The sequence below is a fragment of the Dryobates pubescens genome, chromosome 15 (assembly GCF_014839835.1).
Source record: "Dryobates pubescens isolate bDryPub1 chromosome 15, bDryPub1.pri, whole genome shotgun sequence".
Classification (NCBI taxonomy): Eukaryota; Metazoa; Chordata; class Aves; order Piciformes; family Picidae; genus Dryobates; species Dryobates pubescens.
In genome coordinates, this window is record NC_071626.1 from 1 (window position 1) to 10,808 (window position 10,808).

Below are 10,808 nucleotides of genomic sequence, written 5' to 3' on the forward strand. Positions count from 1 at the left end.
AAACACAAAACTCAAATTTCAGAAGCACTGGCAAAGTTTTACAGACAATAACAGCAGACAAGTGTATTTTGTGATCGAACTAAAATGTTCCGCAAAGAATTCCCACCCTGGATGTTTAGGAGGGTTGCAAATGGTGAAGAAAGTCCGCAATAGATTCTTAAGCCTAGAAACAAGACAGGGTGCTCTGGAAAGAGAAGTAGCAGGTTCTCCATTTCCAAAACATGGTATGGAGCTTTGGAGAGTTTGGTTTGTTGGAGTCTGCTCTCTCACCTGCATTACCTGTCACATGGACTAACTGAAAACTGGTATTTAGTGTCTCTGCTATTCACTCCTTTCACACCACCACTTCTAATTTTTTTTCCTTCTTAAAAGCAATATGGCACCAAGTAAGAGTAACAGAACAAAAATTCTTCTCTCCCTCAAAAGAGGGTCACTGGGAATGGAAATTCACCCTTAGAGCTGTGGTGTGTTCACCCTGAGCCCGCAGAAGCCATGCTGAGACAAAACAAGTTGTATTTAAAACTGACACACTAGGAGGTGCACGGTGCTTCATTCATTTTGCACTATTGCAAGTGACAATCAATTTTGACCAAGTGATGGCTTATTTCAGAATGGGAGTTCAACTCATTTTGCTAGGTAAACAGACAAAACATTCAGCTGCGGATGGCCTTTGCAGAACTACAGTTTGCTGTGGCTGAAGGCGCACTCTGTGTGTTTTCCCAGATGAAGAACGTGTAAACGTGCTAGACGAGAAGTGATGACACACATCAGTATTAGGTTCTTGCTGCCTTGACCAAGAAGTCGTAGTCTGACCCAAAAAAAAGCCAAATGTGCTTTTGGCCCCTCTTTGCTGCAAGGCACGCTGCCTGTCCTATCTGTACACGGTGTGAGCGGTATGATCCAGGAAAGCCAATTCCCTCTGCTTCCCCAAGGACTACAGTGAGCAGCCTGTTTGTCTGAAGCTGTCGAGTACTGAAACTTTCTCTAATGCAAACGTTATACATATCTGAAACCGACCCAACAACCTTTCTGATGACTAGTACTGGAGATAGAAAAATTCAGAGAGCATTGATTGCAGGCATGCAGACTGCCAACTTTTGTCCTTCCTTCCTGCCTTTCTGCCTCCCTCCCTACAACTACCCCTCTGCTGCTGCTCTTTGGGTGCTTTGAAATTGCTAGGTCCCAGCCAAGAATTTTGGGCAGAATCAGGGAAGAAGTAGATGGGATTAATGTAGCTTCTTACTTATAGAGAAGTGAGCCTGATTTTCTCTGGTAAAAGCTAAGACAGAGTTACACTGTGCTACCTGTGTTCCAGAGAGCAATAAAGTGGGAGCAGCTCTTTCCATGTTTTGAAACTACTCTTAAGTATATATAAATCTAAGAGTTGTCTTCAGTTTAAAACCCAAACAACTCCAAATACCGAACAAGTGCAGAAGCATTGCTTATGTGCCGTTTAAACAATCGGCTTTATACAGAACAGATTACACTGTGCCTAAGCAACAGAAACCCTCAAGTTTTATGCCCTCTATGTACCCTTTCCCTTAAACAGCCCTGTTGCAAAATGAGTATCAAAAAACTCACTAAAAGAAAAAAAATGAAACGTGGGCCATGCACAAAGCATACACATAAGTTACAGCTTATTAGCCAGGGGGGAAGACTTTAAATGTCACCTTTATATTACAGGTGCACTAAAATTTTGTATGAGCAATAATTTATGGAAATAACAGGAAATCTTGTCTTTTGTCTGTAAAATTACCTCATGTAAAAATAACTTTGGTAAGTGCATTAATTCATTTCCAACTGAATTTAGATCTATGGCAATTAATCTGTCACTGAAGTTTTTGTAGAAGACCAGTTTTATTTTACAGAGTATAAAAGCCACTAAACTGGAGCTTAAGATGCATGAGCTTGCTGGTGCCCTATTCAGTAACAAGTGACCCCTGAAACTCCCTTTGTAAAGTGTGCAATTGAAGCTTGTTGACTTCCATAGCCTTCAGCTTTTCCTCAGGCTCAGATCACTGCTCGTTACTAACCCTGACAGAGATGTGCTCTCTGATGCATCTTCTTTCTTGAGGTTCAGGAATGATTCTCTAGTTATCTGAAGAATTTCTCTCAAGCCTTTGTTTTCCTGCTGTAACCAAAGAAAGAAAAAGGCATATAATAGAACTCCGGAAAGAAGTCAAGATGACTGCATTGACAACCTCCTCTCTGCTCCAAAGAGATGGCTAAGGAATTCAGTCCCACACTGAATTGCTTTGACTGCGCTTCAAGAGCAATAGCGCTGTTTCTCCAATGCCAAGCAACTGAAAAAAAAAGAAAAAATCACCCTAAAGGCAAACCTGAAGTATAAAAATTAATAATGTTTAAGAGCCAAAGGTGTGGGTGTTATTATTTGCATCCTAGAGTCTTACTAGGACGAATTTGTGTCACTTCCTAGATTTTTGCTACACTCACAGAACCTTCAAAAAAGAGAAAGCTTAAGGCAGTATATAAATGCAAATCCCCGATTTCCGGTGATCCAAGTCCTGAGAGTAAGCTACAGTGGGAAAAACAGTAGAGAGCTCCAAGGAGGAAAGTGTAAGAGAACAGCAGTGCGAGTGCCTTATACCGTAACTGAGCAGAGGCAGCTGCGGTAACATTTGCTCCCTTGCCGTTTGTGCCATTGCTGGGCTGACTGCGCGCTTACCTCCAGCTGCACGATGCGCTCCCGCTCCTTGCAGCCATGCTTTTCGTCGATTTCAATGGCTTTTCTCATTACTGCTGCCATTTCTGTGATCTGGTCCACATGCACTTGCAGCTCCTAAGACATAAAAATGAAATGAGGGCAGCTTTAGATAATAGGCAGGCAATTAAGTTAATAGCTTTCACTTGAGAAAACAGCAATTACTGGTGACAGATGAATTCCTTAGTTGTGATGGATTTGTTAGTCAATGAGAGAAGGATTTAGAAACTGCTTCAAGACTGTTCTGTCTTACTGCATGTGAAGGCTAATGATAAGAATAAATAAAGAAATTCCAGAAATTGTAAATGGCAGGCGCTAAATCCTCTTCATCGTGCATTCCTGCGGGATCAGATTTAACCGAAACACTGAAGCCTTAAACCAGTATTATTTCAACAGCAGATTATTTATTTGTCTATTTATTTTTACCTCAAACTTCTAATTCCTAAAAGTGTTCCTAAAGGAAGTTTCAAAGTCCATGTCAGGATGGCTATAACTTAATTCTCTCGTCTTGGTTGTCCCGAGGCTGTAAGACATGTTGTGCTACAAGCCAAGGTAAGCTCTTTTGAGAAGGATACAGCCCTGAGTTTATGCTAAAGATGCAGTTCTAATCCAACCAACTTTCTTTTACTAATCTGAGTAATGCCATTGATTCCAACAGCTCTAACTATGTACACGTGATTTCGTAGAGGTAAGCAAGCATCGAATTCTTAAGTGGTATTTTCTCAGTATGCAGCCCCAAACTCTGCTGTGCCGGCTTAGTTTGTCAAGGTCAAAGGTTATTAAACACTTCAAAGTAATGCTTAGCTACACAGTTACACTGCTCTCTGGTGACTGCGTTTCATTTAAAATGTAATCTAACAGTTGATCAGAAAGCTCCTGTTCAGGTCTGTTAGTGACCTAGAATGGAATTTCCCTGAAAATACATAAAAACTACTAAACTATGTATTAAAACTGAAAAAATACGTATTATTCTTACGATGAAGCTGCCAATTACTCACATATACCTTGCTCACAACAGTTCACAAAAATGTTGCTTAATGGCACTTTGTTTTTCTAGTTTCCAAAACACTTCGAGCATCTCAGGCTGCTCAGCAATCTCACCTGGTACAGAAAAAGAATCAAGGGCCAAAGCAGGAAAAGTGTATGTTCAGTTGTCCAGTATTTAAAATGGCTTTTAAAATATTCTTTTTAGTTTACAATATTAAAGGGACAAAACCATATTCGCATGTTGAATTTAAAAAGCTTACTCCTCCTACTTTCCCCAGCGAGCACAGGTTCACTATTTCTTGGGGTCACTAGCGCAAGTTAAAGCCAGCTGAAACGTCTGAACATCACTAAGAGCTGTAGCATCTGAAATGTAATAGGGCAGTTGTCTTAAAGACTGCAGCAAAACAAAAGTAACCTACGTAGACAGACCAATGGAAATGCCACTTGTTGAAGGATTAAATAAATTAGAAGCTAGTAAGGTTGCCTTGCTTCACTGATCAAGCTTTCTGTTTCATGGACTGGATGATAAAAATTAGGACTCATTAGCACAGTGATATAGAAACTCAGACAAAGTAAGCTTTGAACTGATCTGCTACAAACTAACTTCACTGTTAACTAAAAACCACAAAGGCAAAATAAAAGTGAAGTTATTACCTCAGAATGTTGCTCTTTTAACTTCATGATGATACTTGGATCGTCCTTTTTGCTCGCCATAAGCAATCTAAACATCTGTTCTCTGTACTTGCTCATTATGAGTTCCAAAGCAGACTGATGCTCTTCAAGAGATGTTCTTAGTTCTAGCAACATAATTTCAAGCTCAGTTAACATAAAAGAACTGAAACAAAATGCAAAAGCTCTTCATTTTGTGAAAACCAAAATAAGCCCTTAATTGAACATCTCCTTCGCCTTGCACCATAAAATCTCCACAGGCTCTGCAAATGACTTCAGTGGTGACTGCCCTGGGAAAATTCTCATTCAGTGAGAAAGGGCTTTTGTTAACCTGACTTCCTGTTCAGTCCCTTTAGCCGATATCATTCGTTGTGAGCGTAGCTGAGGAGCTACACTACAAGCAACTCTGTACAAAAGCCAGAAAGAAGTTTACGGATCTGGTTTAATCTGCAGTAAATAGTGGTAATGTAAGAGTTAACACACTTGTGTTCAAAATACACTAAGTCAAAGGACAAATAACTCAAGGTAAAACACAAATCAATCAAGATCATGGAATCCTTTGCCGAATACAAGCGTTAGAATAGCTAAGACGTTCCAGGAGGAGCAGTGTATTCTTGGTGTACAGAATTCCAGAAGGAATTCTATCCCTGCACTTGTATTACAACCTGTCCTGACTGTTCCTAAATGAGTTATTTTTAGCAGTGGGAAAACACATTTCCAAATAAGATACATACATTGCAGAATGAAGTTCTATTTGTCTCCTCACCTGTGCTGATGAGGACTATGAAAGCAATTTTCGGCAACTCCATTTCTGTTAGTCCCGGTGGCTGGACACTAGGGCTCTTTATTAGACTGCATTATGATCAGTTAAACTAACAAATCCAGGTAAGAAGAAAAATATTTCTTCTACGGCAATTTTTGGAGACTAGATCAACGGTACAAATCTCACCGATTCCAGCAGTGCACACAGGAACTTTCCCAGGACAGAATGATCATGTTTTACCTTTATTTTCCTGTTGCAATTCTCTAATCTGTCTGTTTTCTTGTTGGATACCCATCACTAAAGTAGACCGAGGGCGATGTCTCGCTACTTCATTGAGCTCCTGAATTTCTTCTTGGTACTACGGAAAAGCACAGAACCGCAACACTAGTTGAGTAACTGGAAGCAAGCATTACTCAGCAAGTAGAATACATAGAATAAACCAGGTTGGAAGAGACCTTCAAGATCATCGCGTCCAACCCATCAACCAATCCAACACCGCCCAAGCAACTAACCCACGGCACCAAGCACCCCGTCAAGTCTTCTCCTGAACACCTCCAGGGATGGCGACCCCACCACCTCCCCAGGCAGCCCATTCCAATGTGCAATCACTCTTTCTGTATAGAACTTTTTTCTAACATCCAGCCTGAACCTCCCCTGGCGCAGCCTGAGACTGTGTCCTCTTGTTCTGGTACTGCTTGCCTGGGAGAAGAGACCAACATCCATCTGTCCACAACCTCCCTTCAGGTAGTTGTAGAGAGTAATAAGGTCACCCCTGAGTCTCCTCTTCTCCAGGCTAAGCAACCCCAGCTCCCTCAGCCTCTCCTCGTAGGGCTTATGTTCCAAACCCCTCACCAACTTTGTTGCTCTTCTCTGGACTCGTTCCAGCAAGTCAACCTCCTTCCTAAACTGAGGAGCCCAGAACTGGACACAGTACTCGAGGTACGGCCTAACCAGTGCAGTGTACAGGGGCAGAATGACCTCCCTGCTCCTGCTGGCCACACTGTTCCTGATGCAGGCCAGGATGCCCTTGGCCCTCTTAGCTGCCTGGGCACACTGCAGGCTCATGTTCATTCTACCGTCGACCAGCACCCCCAGGTCCCTCTCAGCCTGACTGTAACCAAGTAACCAAGTAACCAAGGACCAGATCTACAGACAGTCCAAGTCTGTAACCAACAAGCTAATGCTTGTTTTCAAATAATAGTAGGAAAGAAACAAAACCGCTGCTAAAGTTGTTGCTAACACGCTTCCCTTCGGAGAGACAAAAGCATCACGTTTGTTTCAAAAACATTCATGCCTCAGATGTGTGTAGTGGGCATTATCTAATCTTCAATTAATGAAAGCCAAATTCACATCAAGTAATTTAAAGCTGATACATGTGGTAAAGACAAACCACGAGGCGTTAACCTCTAGATATTAACAGTGGCTTCCCAATACCTTAAGCCACAAGGCTGTAGGGGTGTCACACGGACCTGAACGAATGGATCCTGACTCTCAACAAATGCTCTTGACTTGGGAGTTCTGAAGCCCCTGCGTAACTAATTTTACAGGGCTGAAGCACACGTGGGCGTTTATTATTTTACAGGTCCGTTAACATGTCCTATGTTCAATTAAAATGACAGGATGAACTCTCACATGGAAAGTCAGTAGTCAGCTTTACATTTCTTCAGAACTTCTCTAATTAGAAGTCACACACAACATGCCTTGAATAAAGCTTAATGTCAGAATGGAAATAATCACAAAGTCGTCTGAGAGCCTCCTTTGACAGAAAAGGAGATAGTGAAAGATAAAGTATTCTGAACAGAAGAAGGAATGGCAGGGCCTCTGCGTGATTAAACGTGAATGTTGAAATTAACAATACAAGGAGCATTTCACAGAAGAGCAAAAGATGACACCACACAGCAGCTGGCAAGACAAATACCCCGTTTTCCACCAGGGTTCTTCAAATAAATGCCAGTTCTCAATGTTTTGCTACAGTAACAGAGAAAACATCTTCACAGGATCAAACCAAATACATTAACAACCTATTCGGAGATCATTACAACGCCTAGAATGAAAACACTTAGCATGGTAATAAAGTATTAACTGAGTAACACAGCAATTCTACATCGTACAGGAGCACGCAAAAACTGTTGTAAATTACATGTTTCTGAGCTGTTCTTTTAATGAAGCACACAAAGCTGGAAAACAAACCTGTTTCATGGCTTCAACCCGCTTGTTAAGAGCTGTGGTCTGTTCGATAAGCGCTTCCGCCGCGTTGTCGTGTTCCCTTAGCCGCTCCACCAGCGCTTTCGCGTCTGCCAAGGCCTTTTCAATTGTGCAACTCATTTCTGAAGAGGAGACATTTATTATTATTTTTCAGTCTAAAGCAGCTGAATACAACCTTTCTCTCAGAAACATCCAGGCATTTTGTTGTCTTTCAAGAGCAGAAAAAAATATATCCGTATTTTAAGAGCATCTTCAGGTCTGCACTTCCTTTCCTTATAACTGCTGTTGAGACCACATATCAGAGCAAGGAAATGAAAGCAGACTGTGCTGTAAGGAGAGTACCTATAGACTAGTGCAAAAGAAGGACTATGGAGCGCATGGGAATCAAGCAGTGCATGTCCTTCTGTAAGCAGCAGAGGGGAAAAAAAAGACCACAAAATAACATTGCATTAACCGTTTCATTTTTCGATATTACCTTTTTTTTTTTTTTTTTTTTTTGTAATGTGCCCTCCTACAAACCAGACATACTTCAAAATATTTGAGAAGTATATATCTAGCATAAAAAACAATGCCACAGGACTACAGTGGACTCAAAGATTTTGAGACACTTTGTGCCGTGGTTTAGTTGATCAGATGGTGTTGGGTGATAGGTTGGACTTGATCTCAAAGGTCTTTTCCAACCTGGTCTAGTCTATTCTGACATGAAATATTCTGAGTAAGATAGTAGAGAAGGAAAAACTCTTGCTGATGGAGTAGAGAAAATTCCTCAGGGAAAATTCCTAAAACTAAAGCCTCGTGTTTCACGTTATGCCTATAAATGAACACAAAACAGCACTGCATGCAATGCAATGCTGTAATCTTCAGCAGGACAGAGAAAGGCAGCAACATGGAGGAAAAAAAGAACAGACTGCAAAGTTAAAACAGCAGCAATTACTACCTATTGCTAGAATTGCTGAACTTGCAAAATGCTTGTATGTACCAGCATTTCCAAAACACTGGCCTTTACACTGAATATCTTCATACTTGTGTTTGACAGAGTTTCGATATCTAGATTTTTCAGTCCCAGGTTTTTATTTTCTTTCAACAAACTTTCCATTTTTTCTACTGAAATCTACTAAAATCCTTTGAACAGTTCTTCAGCAATCAAACAGCAGCAATAGAGGTTCATGAGAATGACGGGCCTTATTGATAGAAGGCTTCATATTTGTTTCGGGAAACTTTCTAAGATACTAAAAGAATCAACTAAATCCATTTTGTAGCCAAATAATATTCTCTGTAAGCATCAAAGGTCTGTGAGCCTTTCCTGAGCTACGGGGGAAAACCCCCATTTGTTTCTATTTGATGTTCTGACTTTTCCAGGCACCTTTACAAATCATAGTCTAGAATCTTTCAGAAAAATGAAAAGAAACCCTCATATTTCCCTCAACTCACCTTTTCCCACTGTCCTCGGTAGAAGCACAAGTAAGGATATTTCAAACACCAGAAATTCCACCATCCCCCTCAAAAGATTTACAAACGTAGCCGGAGTATCTCGCTCTCGTGCATTAAGGTACAGGAACACTAAGCAAGAGAGTTTGTGGTGTTCTCTCCAAAGAGCTCTTGTGCACCCAGAACATCATTCTGGATCTAGCCCTCTCCACAGGCTTTCCATTTGGCAATTTCATTAGCTGCTCCCTCTGCTCTGAGAAAACCAAAACTTTTGTCTCATCCCAAAACAGATCTAAATCTGTGAGTTGAATGGGATAGTAAGGGGGGGAAGCCAAGTGAATCAAATATATTTGATTTAAAAGAATTCTTATAGAATGTAAAAATAGCCCTGCACCAGGTTGCCCAGAGTTGTGGGAAGCATTCCAAACCCATATGGATGCGTTCCTCTGGAATTTACTCTAGGTGATCCTGCTCTAGCAACAGGGTTTGACTGGATGATCTTCCAGGGTCCCTTCCAATCCCTGCCATTCTGTGATTTTTTGTTTTGGTAACTTTTTTTTTTTTTTTTTTTCCAATGAGAATGAAGACTGCAGTAGGTAAGCTTCATGATTCCTGAACTCCAGCCTATAAGAGCTGCCCAGCTGCAAATCTATTTGTTAGTCTGCAATATTAACAACAGGGTCATCGGGCAGCAAGAGCAACAACTCCACCAACAATGCAACGTTACTGCGACGTATTCGTTTCCTGTCACTTCCTGCTATTTACTAATTGCTCTCATTATCAAATTTAGGGGTCCTTGAAAATAAACAAACAGGCACACACAAAAAAGATTTTTCCCCAATTACAGCCTTCCTCTAGTTTCCTCTCTCTCTCTTACATCCCTACTGAGAACCACATTTCTGTGTAATTCAGTGCTTCGGTTTTTTCCTCTCCATAGTTAACTCCTTTGCGAGGAGAGGAAGGTAGCAGGGAACGGCGGAAGCTCCCCCGAGTGAGAGCTGCCTCCTCACCCCCGCCACCGCGACAACGGATGCTGGGGCACGCCAATCAGAACTGTCGCGACACCGACACCTGCCGTAACCCAGCAGGCACCTGTGGGCAGGACTTGCCCTGGCTCACGCCAGCCAGGAGCACTTTGTGGAAGCATGGGGGCCGGACGATTCCTCTTCCCTCGCACCCCCTCGTCACGACCCAGGGGTTCCCCGCGCGTCCGTTGGGCGCCCGGCGGCGACAACACCCACACGTCCTCCGCCTCCCCCCCGCGTCGACCGCAAACACCCCTTTATCCCCTCACCCCACTCACTCATATCCGGCGGCTCCGGCAGCGCCGGGGTTGGAGGGGGGTAAAGCCCCGACCAGCCTGCCCCACTGGCAAACGGCGGCGGCCCGGAAAACGGAAGCGGAGAAGGAACGGGGCAGGTGTGTCCCCGCCAGCCGACAAGACAGGGCAGCTGTGAAGCGACGGCGCCTGCGTTACCTACCAGCGGCACCGGGCGAACGCCCGCTGCTCTCGCGAGAAGACACTTTTACCACCCCCACCCGGCCTCTCCCGGCTCTCGCGATAGGACACCGTGCACGCGACCTCCGCTGCTCCTACCTATCGCGAGAAAGGTGTCTCCACTGCTCACTGCTTCTCGCTTCCCTACTGGTCATCTTCCCTGTAAAGCACCGCCCCTTCCGCTTACCCCCTGCATGTTAGCGGGCTCTCGTCTTCTCGCGAGGCTTGTTGGCCTCAGGGTCCTGCTCTACGGCTCGGGGAAGTGTGGCGACACCACGGGAACGTTTCGCTGTGGGGGGGGGAGGGCCGGCCCGCGCTCAGGCGGAGGGCCGAGCGGTGAGTTCGGGACGCGGGCATGGGGGGGAAGTGATCCCAGCCATCCGCTGGGGTTCCGGGGGCTGTCGCGGCCGGGTGCTTTAAGGGGGAGGAGGGGAGAGGCGCTCCCCCCGCCAGCGCTGGGGGAGCCGTTGTGCCAGCGGCGTAAGTGGCCGGGCGGGGGTCTCGGGGCCTTAGGGGTGGGCGGAGCGGGGGGGGCT

The 10,808-nt window shown here is 43.9% G+C and overlaps 1 protein-coding gene across 1 annotated transcript; it reads right to left on the reverse strand.

Annotated features, from left to right (window-relative positions):
- Nucleotides 1–761: 761 nt before the first annotated feature.
- Nucleotides 762–10,110, reverse strand: FGFR1OP2 (FGFR1 oncogene partner 2). The gene is made up of 6 exons (XM_054168113.1): nt 10,078–10,110; nt 7,332–7,468; nt 5,382–5,499; nt 4,364–4,506; nt 2,687–2,800; nt 762–2,131 (listed from the first exon to the last, which is right to left on the reverse strand). Exons 1-6 carry the CDS (start codon nt 10,079–10,081, stop codon nt 1,994–1,996), a joined length of 654 nt encoding a protein of 217 aa, XP_054024088.1. The 5' UTR covers nt 10,082–10,110; the 3' UTR covers nt 762–1,993.
- Nucleotides 10,111–10,808: the final 698 nt, after the last annotated feature.

Coding starts and splice junctions, on each gene's coding strand:
- FGFR1OP2 (XM_054168113.1), bottom strand. Junction 2,801..4,363: donor TAAAAGAGCAACATTCTGAG/GTAATAACTTCA, acceptor TTTATGTCTTAG/GAGCTGCAAGTGCATGTGGA. Junction 2,132..2,686: donor AGCGCATCGTGCAGCTGGAG/GTAAGCGCGCAG, acceptor CTTTGGTTACAG/CAGGAAAACAAAGGCTTGAG.